A 24094-nucleotide genomic window follows, 5' to 3' on the forward strand; every position below is an offset into this window, starting at 1 on the left:
TTAAGAGTGAAGCTGATTGGCTGATGATGATGATGTGGTCGTGACATGCTAAATTAAGAACGTCGTCGATCTCAAAAGGCTTGATGCTTGTTTTCATAAGTCTGGATGTCAACCTGCAAACTACAATTGCATTTGTTAATAAAGTCATAAAGTTGTTGTGATAAAAATAAAGAATAAAATAAAGTTAAAGATGAAGTTGCTTGGCTTAGTAAGGCGAAGCCGCAACGGGCCAAATGACGTCTTTTGGCCATGATTGGTAGACTTGATTGTTTATTTAGTGTTCTGATCTCGTGGTCTTGTTAAACTTGCACTCAAAGAAAAATTCTTAGTTTGGGAGGGGAGTTGCTTGTGTTGACTCGAACCTTGACTTTGTTGGCGCTCCATTCGTCTCGTTTGTTCAGTCCTTGTGATCTTCATTCAAGCCTTGGTAAATGAATAGTAGAAAAGTAACTGAAAGAGAATGTATCAATTGAAATATATATATATATATATATATGTCAACTTTTAGATTGTGACACTTTCAAAACAAATTGAAACATCCTTTGTCTGCATAATTCTTGTCTGGTAGCCTGAATCAAGTGTAGCTTGGCAATGCCTAACTTGTTCATGTCTTCCGAAAATTGCCCCAGTTTTGGTCTCAGAAGGGTAATACTAAACTTATATTGTCGTAAGACCGAATCTTATATAGGTTGCCTGCGTATCCCCCCAAGGGATTCAGAAACAAAGAGTGTCAACCAAAATGATCTCATAATTGTAGATGTATTAATGAAGGTTTACAACCAAAGACATTTAAAGAACATGTACTGTACATAGAATGAATCTTGGTTGTACTTATGATTGATGTATTTATGATGTTTTGACACTCTGAGCTTAATTATGCGCTTATGATTTACATTAATGAATTTCCTGTTTTTCCTAATGGTGTACACGATATTATTTTGAGATATTACAGGATAAGTCTCAATGAGACATTATTGTGTACCATAATGTTAAATGTTTTATAGCTTATAAACCTGGTATGATGAGTTACTAATGTTGTAGTATATAGAAGGAAGTATGTAACACGATATTATGTACAATATAACTCGCAGTTAATGATTTGTCATATTATGATATGTATGATGGACATCATAGAAGATATTTATTTTATGCGCAACTAATATTTATGTCATTATATATTAATGTTATGTGGTCATTGAGCCAAGTAAGAGAATGTTACAACAACATCAACAACAACGACATACCCAATGTAGTCCCACAAATGGGTCTGGGGAGGGTAGAATGTATGCATATTTTATTCTTACTTTGTGCGATAGAGATGTTGTTTTCGATATACCCTCAGCTCAATCCAAGCAAATGAAAGCAGATCGGGAAAAAGAAAGAACTGATTGAAAAGGAAATAGTCAGTACAACCAAGTAATATGATAATAAGTAGGAGAACATTAGACTTTATATTATTTTATGTGTGACCCGATTAATGTAAGCTCCTAACTATTATTTAATGAAGAATAAATCTCATTTGTTAGATAGGTTACTTGATGGACGTACAAGATTAAGTCTCAACCTCTATAAATTGGTGCTTCCTCCACCCATTAGGTTTACCACTTATTCTCTACATGTTTTCCATCACTAACGGTTATGTTAACTTGAAGTTAGGGCAAGGAGATAGAAACTAGTTTTTACAAGTAACGCTTTCTCTCATCTGTGCGATAATGCCTTCCGCGTCAGGTATGTTTTCCATATCATCTCTCTATAAGATTATTGTGTTCAAGATCCCGGTGTGCACTAAGTTGAGTTCACTAGCAAAAGTTGGGAAAAATTACACAAATATGGGGAAAAAAAACTTCTTTACTTTTTTGTTACTTTATATTTAATTCACTATCTTCTTAGTTTCTCATCTCTATTTAAATTCCTTATGATATCCTTCATTTTCTCCTATTGTTTTCCCCTCTCATCACTTGTTTGAAATTTTTTCTTTCAATTCCCTCTCTAGTTTCCCAACAAGAAAGAAGAATAAAGCATTAATGTCGTTGTCCTTTCTTCCGGCGTAAACCAGATTATATAAATCTCTTGTTTTTTCTTTTTTCTTGTTGGTCGATTTCATCATTCTCCAGTAAGATTCAACGGATTTAAAATGTTTCTCAAATGAATTTCTGAAATCCACGAGTCCCACATCGAATAAACGTTTCTTTAATGAATTTTTGAAATCCGCTAGTTCGACATCGAATAAATGTTTCTTTAATAAATTTCTTTAATCCTCAAGTCCCACATCGAATACAACTTCAAAAATATGAATATTTGGGGTTCCATATAAAGAGCCCCATACGCTTCTTCAACACCACAATTTTTACATCGCCTCGAGCTTGAATTTTCAGTCACTCGGCTAAGCATGGAATTTTAATCCACGAGCCTTGAGTTTGTAAATTTTCTTGCTCAAGATATATATATATATATATATATATTTTTTTGGTCTTTGCCAACGCGAAATAGTCGATTCGTCGGTGAAAGTTTGAAGGTGATCCACGACGCTCATTGCCCTAATCTCTGCTCCAAAGAAGGTAATTTTCTCTACTCTTTTCATTTTTTAGTTGTCTTTTATTTCCGGCTTGTTTTGGTATTTAGTTTAAGTCTCAGTTCTGTTTATTGCTTTCTAAGTTCTGTGTATAGGGACGTTTAAATTTCAGTACAAACATGATCTTATTTTCTTTTAAGTTGAGTTTTGTGTATATATATTTTAATATTTGCTATATTTCTGTTTAGAGATTTGATTATGATTTGGGATAGAATCATAGTCGTTGTTCACATTCTGTAACCTTTCGTCCCTTTCATCTATCGTATTCCTTTCTAGTTTAACGACTATAGCTTGTGGATAGTTTTTCTTTGCTCTTTGATATTATAGGTTTGTGTAACTGCTCTTTGTTCTATAATAATGCTAATTAAAGTATGAATTAGTTAAATCTTTTTTTGTTTTTAGAGTAGTGTTTATCTAAGGAACAAAGAATTTGTTCAGTTCATTTCCTCTGTGATGCATCTGCTTCTTTTATCATAAGCCGATAGTTAACAATATTAAGATTCTGTTTTAGTAAATGAGCAGCTCATTCTTGAGTTTGATATTGGCTTTCAAACTTTCTAAGTGTTTAATATCAAGATTTTGGTAGCTTAAGCATATAATGATTTAGCCCCATTCACAGTTGCCTGATTTAGTAAACTAATTTGGGAATTCCTTTAAGATATAGTTTAAGTGAAGTGTTGGTTTAATGGTCCTAAAATTTTCTCTTTTCCTCTCTTGTGTGTGAATCCTTAAAGTTGAGTTTAACAGGTTTAGTCTAAATATATGGTGTGTCTTTCCTTATAAACTTTACTAGCCCCATTCTCAGTTCCCTCGTTGTTGTTATTTTTTTTTTTTTTTTTAAATTTGTGGACTAATTAGTTTAAAGCAAGGTGTTGACCCTTCCTTATTTATAGTATGCCTGTGTCTTCGATTAGACCATGTGATTGCTTTGAGTACAATTATTGTCCTTATGATTGATGCATTTATGATGATTTGACACTTTGAGCTCAATTATGCGTCTATATACATTAATGAATTTCTTGTTTCTCATAATGGTGCACACGTTATTGTTTTGAGATATTACAGGATAAGTCTCAATGAGACATTATTGTGGACCATAACGTTAAGTGGTTTATAGTTTATGAACCTGGTATGATGAGTTACTAATGTTGTAGTATATGGAGGAATGTATGTAGTACAATATTATGTACAATATAACTCCCAGTTAATGATTTGTCATATTATGACATGTATGATGGACATTACAGAAGAGATTTATTTTATGTGCAACTAATGTGTATGTCATTATATATTGATGTTATGCAGTCATTGGGCCAACAAGGAGAATGTTAGACTTTTTATTATTATGTGTGACCCGATTAATGTAGGCTTATAACTAATATTTAATGAAGAATAAATCTCATCCGTTGCATAGGTTACTTGATGGACGTACCGGATTAAGTCTCAACCTTTATAAATTAGTCCTCCCTCCACCCATTATGGTTACCCCATATTCTTTATACGTTTTTCATCACTGACGGCTATGATAAAATGAAGTTAGGGCTAGGAGGCAGAAACCAGTTTTTTACAAGTAACGCTTTCCGTTCCTTTGCACGATAGTGTCTTTCACATCGGGTGTGTTTTCCGTATTATCTCTCAGTAAGATTATTGTGGTCAAGATTCTGGTGTGCATTAAGTTGAGTTAACAAGCAAAAGTTGGAAAAAAATTACACAAATATGAAAAAAATACTTTTGTACGTTTTGGTTGCTTTATATTTAATTTACTATCTTTTAGTTTCGTAACTCTTTTTAAATTCCTTATGATATCCTTCATGTTGTTCAATTGATGTCCCCTCTCATCATATGTTTGTAATTTTTTTCTTTTCAATTCCCTCTCTAGATTCTCAACAAGAAAGAAGAACGAAAATGGCAACAGAAAAGAAAACTGAGAGGCCATTTGAAGAATCAACTGGATCAAATAGTGAAAATTGTGTATATCTCAGAATTAAATCACAGGTTCACCATTTCACTCTCTGGCTTTCTCTAGTTACTATATATATATATATATATATATATATATATATATATATATATATATATATATATATATATATATATATATATATATATGAAAATGTCAATAAAAGGACATTTGAGATGAGAATAATATTCTTGAAAAAAATAATCAAAAATTGCTCTGTTGGCGAGAAATAAATAACACATTGCACTTTCAAGGAAGCATACGATTAAAGAAATGCCCTTGAAATCCTTTACAACTATACAAATATTGGGGCATTTGTATTATAATATTACTTTAGAGTGATCACAAGTCACGATTTTGAGTTTTCCTGCATATAAAATACTATAAAACCACAAATATTTTAAATTTTAGCCATTATAATTACACTTCTATCTTTCTAATCTTATCAGTGTTTTTGTAGGATGGTACGAGTGTCTACTTGACGGTCGATCCATCTTCCGTAATGAAAGTGATATTCAAGGAATATTGTAAGAGAAAGCAAATAATATATTACAAAACAGTTCGATTTTTCTTCAATGGCCAACGCATTTCCCCCAGAAAGACGGTTAATGAAGTAAGTTCTTTATTTGCATAACTTTATTTACCTTATGGTTAATTAGGCATTTCAACAGTACTCTACATATTCATAGTCCTCATATTTATCTAATTTTTTTAATCTTCTTATTGGATATAATGAAGCATGGGTTAGAAAACAATGATGAGATTGATGCTATGCTGCATCAAGAAGGAGGAGGGCCTGCACACCGAATATGAGAATTTGTGGAAGAGTAAAAGTAGTGTTGTATGATTCGCCACCAAGCTATGAAATTTGATTTTTTGGTAATGACTGCTTGGTGTCATGTGTTCAATGAATATTGTCAGTGTTTGTACCCTAGTTAACCAGTTAAGTGTTGTTGCTTTGAGCAGGTTGGAAAACAGTTAATGTTATTTTCTAGCAATATATTAATGATGGGATTTCTGAAAACTTTAAATTATTAAATTATTTTATGTCATGATATCAGTTTACATATTACTTAATTGCCTTGTAAACTTGGCATGGCTTATTCGATCCCAATGACAAATTAAGATTTTAGGATTCGACTCGTCTAAATCTTAAACTCGAATTTTCGATCGTTCGTCTATTTGTACCAATAAAAGTTTCTTGAGATTCAATTGCTTAGATTGATTGAATTCTTTATTACATACTATAAAATTTCATGGTATATAAACAAATTGAAAACGTACCAAATAAAGATGGAAATACGACATCATATGATTCGATTGTTGTATCTTGTTTTGTGGCAGAGGAAAACAGGCTTTGTAATATATTTTCATTTCATCATAGTTTTAGTTTGGTGGAATTATAAAAAGAAAAGTGAATTACTTCAATGTATAAAAGTTAAAGAGGAAAAAAAATTTGTGAAGATTTAGAACTAAAATAGGACGGAAAAAGAAGAAGAATTGGAATAGGTATTCAAGACCTATAGGCTACAATCAAAGTTCTTTGGATTTCAAACTCCCACATATACATTATATCTTTATTTGCACCTCATTATATGTTTTTATTTTCTACTATTCGCCCATTAACCTATTATTTATTTACAACATCGGTAATATTCATACTTGAATCATAAGTGAATCATCTTTTATTCTTAAACACCATAGTCATGTAATATATCTTTCATTTTATTGAAAACATGTGCTATCTTCATAACGTAAATCATAATCATGAAATCATAATATCTCAATGCTTTTAAGATAGAACATAAAACGATGGAAAATGTATGCTCGCTCACCCCTACGAACATGTTTTAACATTCTAAACCATTTTTGGTAAGAAAGGGCTAAAAGAAACAAAAAAATCTTGAATCTATTCTGAGTTCAATCTCCAATCTGATCAACTGAGTTGCTTTTTTTTTTTTTTTTTAAGTATTCGGCCCCAATTACACACATCTCAACTATTTCAATGAGCACAACTTGATCACCTGAGTTGCTTTCTCTTGCGCATAATATTGGGTTTCAGAAAATATGAACTCTCAAAACATATTGTAAGCATATAATGTTTTGAATCATTGGATATTTGAGTTGGCTTAATGAATAAAAGTTGTTCATAATCATGATGACATAATGTTGAATCCTCCCTCATATTTGAAAGAGAATTTCACCATGATTTGTGCAGTCCAAAAGCACATTATTATCTACAAATAGCTCGCATAAGATATTGCAATTAATACTCATTAATAACTTCCATCCATCTTCTTTCATGATCCAAAAGTCCAATGCATTGTTGTACATTTTGCCACCATATAAACAGACACAACCTTTCAAAGAAGTCAATCGATACAATTGATCATATTTATCTATAAAATCTGATTTTGGAATCTCCTTCGGCTCATCTGGCTTCATGTCAAAGTATATACTCATAGAATCTCGACGTATTAAGTGGTTAATTTTTCAATCAATGGATCAAAAGACACGACTTTCAACGCTTATCCCCCGACTGCATTCCCATGACCTTGCATTAAGCTCTTGTACTTTACGATGAACACATGTTTCCTTCGTCCAACAATTCTTACTTACATAACAAACAACATAAAAAGATTTATAGATCAATATAACTTTGTAGTCATCGACATTAGAATCATAGCAAAATCCACAACCATGTGGAGTTGTGCAACTGTAAGCTTTCACATACGGAAATTCATAGATTCCATATTCATTAATATAAGGATTGCACAAAGTATATGATTTATACCCAGTTGCTCTTTAATAGAACCAACCCATCACGTGAGCATAAGGCTGGGACATGTTAAAATCTCTTTAGACGAAACTTTTGATCTTCCATTGTAATTAGGGGATTTTCAAAGTCTCGAAACTCGAATATACCTCATTCGTCTGTACCTATAAAAGCTTTTTGAGACTCGACTCTTTGGATTGATCATATTGAGTTTTCTTGAATATTTTGCCACATATTATAGCTTTTCAGGGCTTAAAAACAAATTGAAAATGGAACAAATATTTAACAATAGCCTCATCATATCTTATCATATCATACTTTATCATAAAAGTGGGAAGCATCAAACTCAAATGTTGAAACACTAAACTACCTTTAAAATATTGACTGGCATTAATACCCTTCTTCTTGCATTATTCCTTCAAAATCATCACACAAATTTTTTTTTAAAAAAATTGTAATGAGTATTAATCGTTTGATAATGTTATTTTTCTTTCCACTACTCTTAATTAGCAAGAATAATGACCATTGAATGTCAAACATGAGGTACTCTCTGAATCTCAAAATATATTCATGAAAATATTTGCTTTTGGGAAATCAACAGTTACATTTAGTAGACAGATTGTTCTATAAAGAGAATAAACCGACTAAATATGAGGTGCCTAAAAAATGACAGTAGATGGAGGCATGAAGTTAAAAGCAAGGGAAGCCTTGATGCATTTATAGTCTCATATTTAGTAATGTCCGAACTCTTTCCTATAAAATAATTTAGTTTAGTTTTGAACATATTATACTTTTTGAATACACACTGTAATTGCATAGTTTAATTGCGTATGCATGTTATGAAAAGAAAACAACTAATGAAATTCACCTAATTCAACACTTAGATATCTGGTAAGGTTGAGTGTTTTTGTCACGGCCTAAGTTACCGTGAGTGGCACCCACACCAATCCCTTAGTGGGCGAACCATCTACTTAACCAACCAACCCAACGATTAACAATTACTTAGCCCCTTTTAGACATATCAAGAATATAACAAAATTAATAATCATCCAAAACGTCTAGTTATGCCATATATAAATAACTAATACGGAAGTCTAACTATTACAACCCCAAAATCCGAAAGTCATCATACAAGGACTCTAAAATAATAACTGTCTAAAGAATGAACTACTGTCTGAAATAAACATAAATGTCTAAAATGAAATAGACATCCAAAACGAGAAAGATCTTCGGGCGGCCTGACATGGATAGGAGCTCACCCTCAAATCTGTCGGAAACTGGTCTCACGCTAAATATGAGGTCTGGTAGACGTCTCTGGATCACAATTTGCACTCAAAAGAATACAGCAAGGTAGTATCAGTACAAACACAGTATCAGTACAAACACTATGTACCGGTAGATATCATAGGCCGACTAAGATTAGTATCATGCATAAAATCACAAAATCAACAGAATAGATAGATAGGCACCACAACACATAACCATATTAAACTATCAACAAGAATCATCCAACACCAAAATAAATAAGCCCACACAAATAGTAATCAATACAAGTAACTCAACACCTGTCATTACCAACACAACCATAACTCCCGAAATATCTCAACTCTGTCACATATCCGTACACACATGCTAAATGGTATTGTTTGCCAAGATAGTCATGACCTCCAGGGGACCCATGGTATCCATGCACCACTCGCTCTGGAACTGACCTCAGATCACGACCCATAATTAGGCCACATCCTCACCTCTTGTCAAATGTGCCTTTTCATATTTATATTATCTTTCTCATCACAATCAATTTTCGTTCCACAATCAATAAGGAATGTGAACAATCAATATCAAGGAACACAAGTCACTATGTCACAAGTCATATCAAGACTCAAGAATCAATTCATCAATAGCATGAATAAGAGATTCCTCCAAGTCAACAAGAAGAGTATTCATTAACTCCTTCTTTATAATATCATAATAGTTAATCACATAATCAATCAACCAATATCAAATAAAGGAAATTCCAACCACACTTTATGCTCGAAGCCCTAATCACGCTTCTCCTATCAATTTCATAACATATACAATCAACTAATCAAAGTCTAACTCAAGTAGACCATAACCTACCTCAAAGAAGAACTGGAACAATGCAATCACTCCGCAATAGCTTTCCCCTTTCGCAATGCTTCAGAACGTTCAAAGACTAGTAACCATAACGCTAAGTGAGTAATGGGTCATCTACTCAACAAACAATAATTGGGGAAGAGAACCCAACTACTTCTATCCCTTTTCAAATGGGTGAACTATCACTAAGCCTGAATTCATACTAATATTAATCCCAATAATCATATTCTATCCATTCATGGGTTTTCTAATCAAATCAACCCTTTTACAAGCAGTTTTTATGCTAAAGCTTCTTATTTTATGAAACCCTAAGTCTCAATACATCATTCTCATCATTTAATAATTAAATTCTCATCCTCGTAAGTGATAATCTATCCTCCTAGATGATCAAACAACAATAAAATCAATAACCCATTAATTATTCAAGGGTTTGCAGTTTCTAGGGGTCTAACCTTTCATTCACCATTAGAGAACCTTTAACTAATCATGGTGTCACACCCCAAACCATGGTCTGGGCGTAGCACTGCACTCGGGTCACGACACAATTTCACTAAGTCGTGCGGGCACCTACCTTTCCCACCTCGGTAGGCAAACTCTTAACTCAACATTCACAAATAATAAAATATAGCGGAAGAAGTAAAATAACGAAAGTATCATAATTATAATATAAATAAGAAAATGCGGAATTAAATGAAATCCGCCCCAGTATCTGATCTAGTCATACAAGAGCATCTAACTAAAATTTACAAAACGGAATATCAATAATACATCAAGTCCGAATATATCTCGGAATAGGAAATAAGACATAAATAAGAAGAATCTTCAAGGCGGCGGACGTCTCGTGCTCACCCTGTAGACTCTAAGAAAATCTCGAAGCGACTTTCAGCCACGAGAAATAAAAGTAGATCCAGCCTGGAATTCTGCATTCATAAAAGAATGCAGCAAGTGCACGTCAGTACAAAACCACAGTACTTGTAGGTATCATCGGCCGACTAAGTATAGCTAACATAATTCAGACAATAAAGCAAATAGGCAGATAAATCAACAAGTATAAGCCGAACATAATCAGAACCAAGTACCGTCATTGTCTAAGTAGAGCATCTAATCCCAAATGTGCCAAGTCTCTATATGTCTGATCCGAAACCGACATCACAAGTAAAACACCAAATCATCTCAATATAAGCCATGATGCAATGCAATGCAATAATGTATGAATGCAATGCAATGTCATGCAAATATTGTGTACATATGTACTCCGGACGAAAATATCGACGTCTCGGTAGCACAACCCATGGGGGACCCGCGAAGTCCATGTACTATATCGCTCCGTATCACACAGTATAGAGACGACCTTTCCACCCTTCACGCCTGCCGACCATCCCATATCATATAGTATAGAATGGTCGCGCAATTAGCATAAAACCTCCCAAGTATTTCAAAACAACATAGGCAACATCGTCACCGCTCTGTCAAATGTGCTTTAGAGATATTTATATGTATATGCAAGATGAGTACTCAATGTATAATTCAAGTATGCAAATGACAACAACAAGATCTCTTATCACACTCATTCCGCTCCAGTACATGACCTCGAATCACGGACTCTCACATCACACAATCCACGATTCCGGGACAACCATCGGATATTGGACTACTCACATCACGCTCATGCAAACTGAGCTCAGCTCATCACAGTGTTTCATCAAGTACAAACAGTGTCTCAACACTATATTATGAATAATGAGAATGAGTGAAATGCATGTGTCAACATCAAGAATCAGCTCAATATCACAAGTACCAACATAGGTATGCCAACAATATCATCAACAACTATACAGATCATACGAAAATCTATGCTCGTATCAACGTCAAAAGTAAAGTACCATCATATCGTAATCAAGATGTAACAACAGTTCCCCGATATCTATTAACAACACGTGGCATCAAGCCAACACAACAGATCAATCAAGTCACACACAACGGGGTGGCTAGCCCCAATCACGCAACAGGGCCCAACCTAAGACAATATCCAACCCAACTTTATACCCAAAGTTTTACATGCTTTCTCCAATGATATAATCTAAATATATACTTCGCTATACGAAGTCTCACCAAAGGTAAGCCATAACCTACCTGGATGGCCGAACAGAAACACCAACAAATCACTTTTTTGCCTTGCCCTTCCGCTGAGCCTCAGAACCAAAGAAGTCTAGGCATATTCGAAATCTAGATTAGAAATCATGAAGAACGATACTAATATTGCTATCATTCAATTTGGATAAAAAACCAACCCTAGATTTGGGGAGACGGGCCCACAAGGTCAGAACGGGAAATTCGGGGGTAAATTATTCAATTAAAGACTAGGTGATCAAAACTCAACAACTAATTGCTAAATTAACTCAAGGATTCATCCAATCTTGAAATTCAAAGAAACCCCCAATTTTGGGTATAAACCCTAACTCTCAAATTCAAGAATTCATCACTAATAATGGAAGGTATATGATTAATAACTGTAGATACATCATATCTAGCATAAACCCAAACAATTTCATCATTTAAAGCAACTTAAGAAGTCTAACCAATTTTATGAACTTCTCAAGAAAGACCCATTAAACTTTCTTCATGAAAAATTCCAATTTTCTATTTTAGAAATCATGGATTAAAGCTTAAACCAAGAAAATGTATCAAAGGTAAATACTTAGATTATGGCTTAGACCTTACCCCATGGAAGAAAATTGAAGAAAATCCTTGAATTCTCCCAAACCCAAACTTTCAAGATGAGAAAAACTCCAACAACATTAATAGCCAAAAATACCCAGTTGTTCTGCCTCGTTTCTTATGCCAAACGATTCCAAAACTCACTTTTGATGCCTCCAATGGATTCCTTGTGAAATTCCAGTCAAGTTAGGCTGTTGAATCACTCTATTTGACCTTATAATGAAGGAGATATGGAATATTCAATCTTTGGAATAGTGTAGATTTTTAAATACGAATTCAGTTGCAATTTCGTAATTAATCTAAAAAATCTGGCAACCCGATTCTTAGTAAAATGACCATAATCCCCTCATACGATGTCGCAACTTGATGATTTTAGTTGCTATGGTTCAAAAATTACGATACGGATATAATAGTTTATGCTCAAATCGACGTCGAAACCGAAAACAATTACCATACAACCCAAACTTATCCAAAACTCCTCGTAATCTAACCAAACTTTGTGGACATGTCCAAAATCATCATGCAAACTTATTGAAACTTTCAAAACACCGACACGGGATCATCTTGACCCGATGTTGACCGTGGTCAACTCCAATTCTAACTTAACTACTTTCTCAACCAATGACTCAAATCACACCCGAACCCTTCGGGAACCAAACCAATGACACCACTAAGTCATAAATCACCTTCGGAGGTAATGGAACTGTCAGAATTTGATTACGGGCACGTTTACCCAAAAGTCAACTTCGAGTCAAACGATTTTTGCTTAAGACCAAATTTTCTAAAAGTCATTCCAAAATCCAAAACGAGGCCTAGGGAACTGTGCCACTGGTCCCCGAAAATCAAAATAGTACTAATAAGGCTCGGAGAAGAGTCAACGGGGGCAAAAATAGTAAAAATGCAATAACAATCAAACGGGTCGTTACAACTCGGTGCCTAACTACATGTGACCGAGTGAACCCATAGGCAGGCTGAATCAACATGTGATACCAAAACATGCAATAATAAGAAAATAAGACTAACACATGTTGATCTACTAAAAGTCTGACTAAAATATATTAAATGCAGAATTACTGGTTTAAGTCTAAAACATCTGAAATAAATGCCAACAACGCTAACATTCCATGGTCTGCTAATATCTGACTGACTAGACTATGTCTATGAAGCCTCTAAGAAATACTGAAAAGATAACTATCTAAAATATTGGGAAGCTCCGAAATCGATTATGCCGAGGAAAAACCTGGCTCACCAAGCAATGATACGACGATCCTAGCTAGGCCGAATCGTCAACAGATATCGTTGCCTGCATCGCGAGATGCTGGCCCCCAAGCAATAAGAAAAGGGACATTAGCACATTTGAATTGTACTGGTAGGTAAAGAACTGAAAGAAAGAAATATAAGTACTGAAACTGAAACTGATAACTGTAAACTGAACTAAGCAGGAAAGTAAGGATCTGAAGTACTCCCTGTTATGAATGAAATATCACCTGTATAACTGTAAATATAAACTGTGGCCTAGGGCCCAAATAAATATGCACAAAATTGTAGCCTTAGGCCGAAGTAATACGTATGCATAAACTGTGGCCTGGAGCCCAAAATATAGATATATGCGTTCAACATTAAACAATTCATGATACTGAGATATAACTGTAAGCATGATAACTGTTTTTTATTATGGAACTTAAGTCAATATTTGATTATACACTGACTGAGACTCATGTGGTGTCAATACACAAGTTTGTAATGATTATGTACTGAGTTCATGATATTCCAAATGATAACCATGAATGAATTATGAAACTATATCCCTAGAAGATAGAATTTCTACAACTATTCATGAAACTAGGGCTAAACTATATTCTGAGGCAATTTACTGACAAGTATGTAGAACGAGGCATAGGGAGAATCGTAAACATCCCTTGAAGTAGATAGTTAGCCTAACATACCTGTATATGCTCCAAAACTTGTATCTATAAGTCTGAACTTGAGAAGAATCACCAAAACCTGTGTCTTAAACCTTGAACATGGGTTTTCTTGAAAACCCTAGGTTAAGAACAATGATTACCTAATTAGGTTACATAATCTTATGCTAGAATTGGCTTGGAAGTGTTTGAGACACTTACCTTAGAGTCTTGTATTGTTTGGAGAAGAGAAACCTCATTCTAGGGCTTAATGGATTATGAAAACTGATTTCCTAGACTGAAGGGCCCAATTTATACTTTTTACTATCTTTGTCTATTGACGGTCTGCACTGGCTATGCAACTTGATGGTGCAAGTTAAAGGGCCATCCTTGTGCATTGACGGGCCATCCTTTTGCATCGACGGTCCGTCTTTGCGCATCGACTTGCACTGCAGGTGGTAAAATGGCCATAACTTCTAGCACAGGGCTCTGTTTTGGCTCCATAATATATCGTTGGAAAGGTAAAGATCTACAACTTTCATGTTTTAAGATTTCTCAAATTCCCAATGTATTTTCACAAAATGCATTGGAAGAAGGACACTATCAAAACTTGGCGATTATCGAATCTTGGCACCTTTACTATTAGCCGCCTTGCGATGATCATATCTTTTTGGTCGATCTCGCGATTGGCTTTGATCCTTATATGCCTAGAAAGGTACTTCCACGTATTACAACTTTCATTAAGGAACCTTTTCAAAATTATCAACTCATCGAAGGGTTATGGTTGCCCGAAGTAGGCCCTTCGGCCACTTTCATAAAATGTTCAAACCTTTAACTTTCCTCTGAAACTCTAACGATACGAGTCTAACCTTTGTTGTAAGATACGGGGTGTTACACATGGAACCTAACAATATGATGGAATGAACAAAGTGAAGGGTTGAGACTTACCTTTCAAGAATACTTTAGCCCTAGCCTTAGAATTTCGACATTGGAAACGGTTTTGGAGTTGTGTGCGGAATGGGTCCGGAATAAAGAATATAAAATACTGATTCCGCCTCTCGTCGATTGTTGCAGTGGTCAATGTCTCGCTGGAGAGGTCTCACTATAGCGGGAAGCCTCCCGCTATGGCGGACCTCATTTGATCCCCGGCTCCCGGCGACGGCGAGCCTAGCCTCACTACGACGGACCCTCTACAGATGTCCCTCACTCGCTGCATCTGTCCATTTTGACCAGTAGCTCGGGTTTTTCCCACTGGTTTTTCACCCAAGAATCCTAACACCAATCAGAGGCTCTACAGACGCAAACAAAACATGCACACATACACAAAAACTCGCTACGGATTCAACGGCGGTCTCGGAATTCCCAACGGAGGTCTAGTTTTCTAAGTCACCCCCCAATAACGACCTAGCGGGTCATTACAATTTTCATATTCTGATTTTGTCTAGAAGTCAAATCAATTGATGCTCACACGTCCTTTTCATATGAGGGAAATGAATGGTGGATTCTAGAGAAGCAAAATGAAGTTTTTTGTGTTTTTAATTTATGTAAATGAGTTTCTTTTTTTATTTGATTTTGGGTATATTTGGGAGTAGAATATATATAACATATATTACAATTTCTATTTTCTTGTATAAATAAGTAATTAGGTTTTGCTTTTTGCTTGATTTTCAATGCTCACGTTTCTATATTTCTATTAAGTGCTTTATGAAAATTATATTTATTTTGACACTCAAATTAAACAAACAAAAACTGTCATGACCCAATTTACTAAGTCGTGAAGGCCCCAACCCCCACCAAGTCAGTAAGCCATCCACAACCCAAAAAAGTCAAATAATTAAGGGACAATACTGTGGAATAAATAAACAAGCCAAGTTTTAAAGTCTGAATAAGTCCTATAATCCTAAAAATAAGAAATAAGCAATCCAACCCCAGAAACTGGTGTCAATAGTACAAGAACTAGCTAAATAGAAGTACAAGGCTGGGATGCAACCCGAAATACTATCCAGCAAGGAAAATCCGGTGCTACAAATCAGCATGGTGCTCACCTTGAATCCTCTGAATGGCCTCCTCAAAGATCGACATAGTCTCGAGATTTATTGGTGCTGGGAATAGAATCTGCAGCAAAGGGTGCAGTAAGTGTAGAGTAAGTACGGGATAACAACGTGTACTCAGCAGCATCGTCGACCGACCTTAAACTAAAACGGAGACGAGGGTTGGTCTTCTAATACTACTTCCACACTTAACCGATGTTAGTCTATAACCCGTTGTTAGCCCATCATAATAACAATCACAGTAATCACAGGTTACAAGCCTAGGTAAGAAACCTCTAAATCCTCAAGTCCGTCTAAGTGGCCAATAAGCAAGTGAATACAATTCAATCAACAGTTTAATCAATAAATCCAAATAAGGAATCAATGAGATGATATGATATGCAAATGCTATGCAATGCAGGGACTTTCCATCACCGGTACACCCACGCTCAAATACTATGAATCGTGACCCATGAGGGTTCATATCGTAAGTTCGGAGTAGAGTGATTAGTGGAAGAAGAAATCAGCTAAGCCGTAAGAGAGCAAACTACAGAAGAATAACCTTTAAGAGTTGTCAAAAAAGGGGTTGTCCTAAGATTTACGAGTGTGATTAAATCGTTAAGATGGAGTATACCGATTATGAATACGATAGCAACCCGTTCATGTAAGTAATTTAGTTTTTCCCAATGAGAAATTGCTCAGAAGTGAGTCAAAAAAAAGGAAGAAAGAGTCGCCAGTGTTGCAGAGTACAAAGGAATTACAGAAGATAAGGAATGTTAATTGGATCCCGTCAAAAAGAATTTGTAAGTATAAGACGTTAGTCTTAGTCTAAAAGGGGAGATGCATAAATCGCCGATGAAGTCCGGTGAGATAATTAAAGACCCGAAGGGTTAGTACGGGATATGAAGAACCTCGTTTCGGTTAGGTTGACATAATGATATAGTCTCCATAAGGAATATGCCTCAACTTGAGGAAACCCAAAATGAGTAGAATGATCGTCGAACGAATCGTGTCGAAGTTCAATTACTATCGATTAGGCGATCACGAAAAGCTATAAGATCATGCCCATTTATGTGTCACAAGGGTAGTGCCATTGCATGAGACTCTAATCTTTAGGGTGCTAGTCATAGACTTAGCGCACAACAGTACTATGAGTATTTTAGGAAGTATCTCAAAAAAAAAAAAAAATCAAGTATGAGAAGTACAGCTCAGGATTTAGGCAGACAAGAGAACTATGGTGAAAGAAGTTCACCGCTTATCCGAGCTAGGAATTCGAGCTTTCGGACTCGGAAGTGGGTGGAGTTATTGCCCGAACATGGCTTATTCTGCTTAGTCATTGAAGTTGGAGAGAAGCCGGTTTGGTGATTCCTACTTGTTGCGGATGAAATGGGGATTACCTTGTGAACATAAGCTTTAGGCTTTTGAACAAAGGGGAGATAATGGTACCTTAAGATACGAGGCGGATTATACATTCCGGATGTAGATGGGCTCGGAGAGCGGATTATGTCGAGAGGATCACAATTCCGGAGGTATTTCATTCACCCATATTCCACGAAGATATATATCATGATCTTGGGAGATTTATTGGTGAAATGATGTGAAAAAGAATATGGCGGGGTTTGTGGCTAAGTGGCCCAAATTTTTGCAAGTGGCCGAACACTAGAGCCTGCGACTTGTCTCGAAATATAAATATTCCTATTTTGAGAATGGGAGATGATAAATATGGACTTTATAACGAGGTCTACCTCGTTCGGTTAGAAGGCACGACACGATTTGGGTGATTATGGACAGACTTACGAAGTCAGCGCACTTCTTGCCAGTTAAGACCACAGATTGAACAGAAGATTATGCCAAGTCATATGTTAATGAAATTGCCAGATTGTATGGGACCTTAATGATTATTATTTTAGATTATGGTGCTCAGTTCACAGCGAACTTCTGAATATCCTTTCAGAAAGGATTGGGTACCAAGGTGAACCTTAGCACAGCTTTTCATCCTCAGACAAATGGTCAGATAGATACGCTATTCAGATCTCATGTTATAATATTCATGTTAGTTCAATACTCAGATATTTATGTCAGCTTAGTACCTCAGATATCAGTCCAGTACTCACGTGTTCATGCCAGACCAGTATTCAGTTAATCCAGTATTCAATCAGCTCAGTATTCAGTTAATGTTATTCGGTTAATCAATATTCGGTTAGCTCGGTATTCGGTTAGCCAGTCTTGATCGATTCAATAGACATTCAGTTTAGTATCTCAGCAGTTTAGTAATCTTGTATTCATTCAGTTCAGTAAGCTTGTGTCTTTGATTTTAAGGTAATTGGGATGGCACCGTTTGAAACCCTTTTTGAGCGAAGGTGTAGATCACCGATTGATTAGTTTAAAGTTGGGGAAGCAGAGTTGTTAGGACCAGATTTGGTCTATCAGGCTATGGAGAAAACAAGTTAATTCAAGAGCGTTTGAAGACGACTCGAGTCGCCTTGAAAGTCCTATTCGGACATGCGGTGTAGAGACTTGGAGTTCCCAAGTTAATGATTGGGTGTTTCTGAAAGTTTCGCCTATGAAAGGCGTTATGAGATTTGGGAAGAAGGGGAAGCTTAGCCCCCGCTATATTGGGCCATATAGAATCCTGCAAAGGATCGGGCAAGTGGCTTGTGAGTTAGAATTGCCACAAATTTGGGCTTTGTACACCGATGTTTCATGTCTATCTTTGAAGAAGTTCGTGGGAGACCCGTCTCTAGTTGTTCCTACGAAATCATAGGGGTTAAAGATGCTTTGTCTTATGAAGAGATCACGGTGGCTCGGTCGGTTAGTTTTAGTTATCTTGGTTACGGAATAAACGCGCAAACTTCCATAGAGTCTCGAGAATTAGCCGCGATTATAACTTGAAGACCATCGTTCGAGGACGAATGATCCCCGAGGGAGATAATGTAACACCCCGTATCTTAGAACTAAGGTTAGACTCATATCATTAGAGTTTTAGTGGAAAAATTGAAGGTTTGAACGTTTTGCGAAAATGGTTGACGAACTACTTCGGGTAGTGATAACTCCTTGATTAGTTGGGAATTTGGTAAAATACCCTCGGAAAGTTGTAGTACGTAAAAATAGATTTCTAAATATATAAGGACCGGAGCCAATCAGATATCGGAGCAAGGAGATATGATCGTCTCAATATGGCTAATAGTAAGGCGTTTAAAAGTCTATAGAATCGGCTAAGTTTTTGATACGTCTGCCTTCCAGTCGAATTTCGTCAAAATCCGTTGGGAATTTGAGGAAACTTAAAACATGAAAGTTGTAGCCCTTTGTAATAGATATCCAACGGTATATTATGGTCCTTGAACAGAGCTATGTACAAGAAGTTATGCCTATTTTACCGAACAACTTGTGCGGAGGCAGACACCGGCTTCTCGGGGCGCGTGAGGGCGCGTGAGAGCGCGTACGATGTCCCGACCGCGGCCCGATGCACAACTGCGAGTAGTTACTGCCCAGTGTTGCGCGATTCACCCGCGCTCGCGGACCCATCGCGAAACGAGGTCGATTTCGGGTCAAAAGTTGGATTTCGCGTTTTAAGTTATATTTAAGCTTGGGGATTATTTCTCTAACATCCCTAGTCACGAAAAAAAAATCACCACAAAGTCGGAGGAGGGAACAAGTCCCAGTCTCAAGAACCCTCCAAGGTAAGTTTTATCATGATTCTAGATTGAATTCAAGTCCTAATCTCTTTCTAACTTGAGTAAACCCTTCTAATCCATAGAGTTGTGATTGGAACATTGTGTTGGATGTGGAAACCCTAGAACCCAAATTCAAGAGGATTGAACGTCAAAAAGGTAATGCTTCTACACTCTAATCATTCATAATAGTGAATTGATGAGTTCTTGGGAGAATAGTAAATGGGTTTAGTAAAGAGAATTACACGAACTATAGTAGGGTTTTGGATTGTTCACTTGAGATTGTTATAATCATATGGGTGATGGAGAATGATGTTAATTACACCTAATTGGGATTGTAGAATCAGCTAGAAGTAATAGAATGGGGATTGGGTGAAGAAAACACCATTAATGAAGGTTGTGGAGCTTAGTACCCTTTGACCAAGTGTTTGATAAAATGCTTAGATGACAAAGCATGAATATTATTGCTAATATAGAATCCCTTTGACTTGTATTGATATAGATCAAAGTTGAAAGGGGTGACGAACATTGTATTACGCTCAAAGAAAATTGGAATTAAGGTATGTGAGGCTAACTATCTACGTTAGGGAATGTTCATGATTCTCCTACGCCTCATTCTTCATACTTGTTAGTAATTTGACTCGAGAATACGGTTTAGCCCTAGTTTCATGATATGTTGTAGAGAGCTTGTTATCTTCTAGGGTTGCGATTCTGAAGGAGGTCGTTCATGGTTGACAATTTGAATATCATGAACTGTTCACGTAATCTTTATAGACTCATGTATTGTTACCACATGAGTCTTAGTCTGAAAATTCGGTATGCTCGGAAACGATCGGTGTTTTGATTCGATCCCGACGTATCTATTTCGGTTGACATTGTTCATTCTTGTTATGGTCTCAGTCCTTATTAATTAACCATAATTATACATATGTGATTTTGCCCGAGGGCACAGCACAGTCTTGTGTATACGTATATGTCACGCCCCGAACCTGGGCCTGGACGTAACACGGCACTCGGTGCACATTTGCATGTGACCAGAAATAGAAGGAATATTTGAATCGACATGTGATATCAAAACATAACTAATTTATAAAATGAAACTAACACATCTTGATTAACTAAAAAGTCTCAACGAAATATCATAATGCGGAAATACTTAGACAATCTGAACATATAAAGTAGCCAACATGGCTAAACCAAACAAGCGAACGTACAAGGCTAACATAATAAATATCGACGTATTGTGTCTATGAAGCCTCTTCAAGGTCTTTGAATAATAAGCTCTATAAAGCTAAGTGTGCCCGGATAAGCGACAACGCCGAAGGAATTTGGGAGCTCACCAATATGATACGTGCACTCCTAAATAGTGAGTCGTCCCAACTTTGTATATCGTTTCTGCGTCGCGAGATGCGAGCCCCAACAATAAAGGGACATCGGCACATTTGAATTAATACTTTATATTGTTGAAGCAATAAAATACGGCGAAATTAGGCCACGATAGCTATGCGTAATAGCAAGAGTAGAGTTATGAATACTCCTACCTTTCTGTGTCTGAATCATACTGTATTATACGTAATTTGTATATGTGGGGCACTCGGCCCGATAATAATACCTTATGGCCTCGGCCTAGTAGTGCGTCAGTCAATGGCCCTCGGCCATGTATACGTATACACACAGGCTGTCTTTGTGCCCTCGGGCAAAATCACATATGTATAATTATGGTTAATTAATAAGGACGAGACCGTAACAACAATGAACAATGTTGGTGAAATAACATCTTTAAAGGCTGAGAAAACAACATCATTTCGAGCATGCGGAATTTCTAGGCGGACTCATGTGGTAACAATACATAAGTCTATAAAGATTACGTCTTGAGTTCATGATATTCAAATTGATAACCATGAACGGATGCATAGCTACCCGACCACAGAAGATAACGATTCTCAACGTATCATAAAACCGGGGCTAAAGCGTGATAAGGTCAAATTGCGGCGAGTATGAAGAATGAGGCGTAGGAGAATCATGAACATTCCCTAACGTAGATAGTTAATCACATACCTTAATTCCGCCTTTGAGCGAAATACAATGTTCGTCGCCCACTTTCGACTTTGATCTATATCAATACAAGCCAAAGGGATTCTATATTAGCAATAATATTCATGCTTTGGTCATCTAAGCATTTTATCAAACACTTAGTGGGCATAAAGCTCCACAATCTCCATTAATGGTGTTTCTTCACCCAATTCCCATTCTATTACTTCTAGGTGATTCTACAATCTCGATTAGATGTAGTTAACATCATTCTCAATCACCCATTATCATTATAACAATCTCGAGTCAACAATCCAAAACTCTAGCATAGTTTATATAATCCTCTTTATCAAACCCATTTACTATTCTCTAAAGAACTCATCAATTCACAACTATACATGATTAGAGAGTAGAAACATTACCTTTTTGAAGTCCATCCTCTTTTGAATTCGGGTTCTAGGGTTTCCCACGTCAAAAAAATATTCCCGATCCTAACTCTGTATGGATTAGAAGAGTTTACTCAGTTAGAAAGGGATTAGGGACTTAAATTCACCCTAGAATCATGATAAAACTTACCTTGTAGGGTTCTTGAGGCTTGGGACTTGTTCTTCTTGACTTTAGGTTAATTTTTCGTGGATGGGGTCTTGGGGAAATAGACCCAAATCTTAAATATAACTTAAAACGCGTAAACCCGACCTTTTGACCCAGAAACCCGACCCGTTTCGCGATGGTTCCGCGTGCGGGTGCATCGCGCAACATTCTGAAGCTAAAACTCAGAGTTTCGTGATCTCTCCGCAGAGCGGCCATCGCACGCTCTCTCCCGCCCTCCTCTCGCCCGAAGCGACGGGTGTTGGTTTTGCACAGTGTTCGGTAAAATGGGCATAACTTCTCGTACATAACTCTGTTCAAGACCCATAATATACCGTTGGAAAGATATTTCAAAGGGCTACAACTTTTATCAAGGAAGGTTCCTCAAATTCCCAACGGATTTGCACGAAATTTGACTGGAAGTCAGACGTATCAAAAACTTAGCCGATTCTATAGGATTTCAAGTGTTTTACTATTAGCCATATTGAGATGATCATATCTCCTTGATCCGATCTACTGTTGGCTTGGTCCTTATATCGTTAGAAAGGTATTTCTACATACTATAACTTTCATTAAGTACTCCCAAATTCCAAACCGATTAAGGAGTTATGTTGCCGAAATACTGTCAACCGTTTCGCAAAACGTTCAAACCGCGGTTTTCCATTAAAACTCCTAATCTTATGAGTCTAAACTTAGTTCCAAGATGCGGGATGTTACAGTATACATGGCCGAGCCATTGAGCGCGCGCACCCCTAGGCCGAGGCCATAGCGTGCATTTATTATTGGGCCGAGGCCCCACGTATACAAACACGGATAATACGGATGATTCGGATACGAGCGGGGGAGTATTCATGGCTACACTTCCTTGCTATTACGATTCTGATTGTCGGTTTCGGTTTCGGTTTCGGTATTTTATTGCTTCGGTTGCTTTACATACCCGGTACAATTCAAATGTGTTGATGTCCATGACAGCAGGGGCTGCGTCTCGCGATACGGTACGACATACGAGGTTGACGATCCGGCTGGGAATGTTCGTATGGGGCCCCTGCCTGCGTGGTAAGCCCCGATTTCCGCCGGGGCGCTATCGATCATCACGATTCTTACGACTTTCTAAAACCGGAGTTACCTTTTTATATTCATTAGAGACTTCATAGACACAGTTCAGACAGTCAGATATTTATTATGTTAGCCTTGTTGGCAGTTATTCAGTTGTTTTGGTTTAAGCCATGTTGGCTACGTTTAGATATTTCAGATTATCTAAGTATTTCCGCATTATGATTTCGGTTAGACCTTTAGTATATCGTTACGTGTTTAGTTGTTTCCACGTTCGCCATGTTTTTGATATCACATGTTGATTCACCCGGCCGGTTGGTTCGCTCGGTACACGATCGAGCCCGGTGCCGTGTTACGTCCAGGCCCAGGTTCGGGGCGTGACAGTAGGCTCACGTTACTTATCACTAACCAATTTCGCTCGTCAGCATTACTCCGTCCGGTACCATTTCGCCTCGGACCTTACATGTGTATCCTAAATTATGCATGAGATACCATATAAAGCATGAATATCACATGCACAACAATAAGAAATCAAGCTAAGAAATACAGACTCAATCTTTAGCTCTTTTCCACTTTTAAACGAGTATTTTATGGAGCGATCAGAACGTATGATCACAAATAATACAAGTAATAAGCATAAAACAATAAAAAGGGACCTCATATCAAATTCGCAATC

General features: G+C 36.7%; 1 protein-coding gene across 1 annotated transcript; it reads left to right on the top strand.

Annotated features, from left to right (window-relative positions):
* The first annotated feature begins 4104 nt into the window (after positions 1–4104).
* Positions 4105–5556, top strand: LOC132062996 (small ubiquitin-related modifier 2-like). The gene is made up of 4 exons (XM_059455447.1): positions 4105–4186; positions 4452–4567; positions 4993–5145; positions 5271–5556. The coding sequence occupies exons 2-4, from the start codon at positions 4478–4480 to the stop codon at positions 5343–5345; spliced, it is 318 nt and encodes a 105-aa protein (XP_059311430.1). The 5' UTR covers positions 4105–4186; positions 4452–4477; the 3' UTR covers positions 5346–5556.
* Positions 5557–24094: the final 18538 nt, after the last annotated feature.

The sequence above is a fragment of the Lycium ferocissimum genome, chromosome 7 (assembly GCF_029784015.1).
Source record: "Lycium ferocissimum isolate CSIRO_LF1 chromosome 7, AGI_CSIRO_Lferr_CH_V1, whole genome shotgun sequence".
NCBI lineage: Eukaryota > Viridiplantae > Streptophyta > Magnoliopsida > Solanales > Solanaceae > Lycium > Lycium ferocissimum.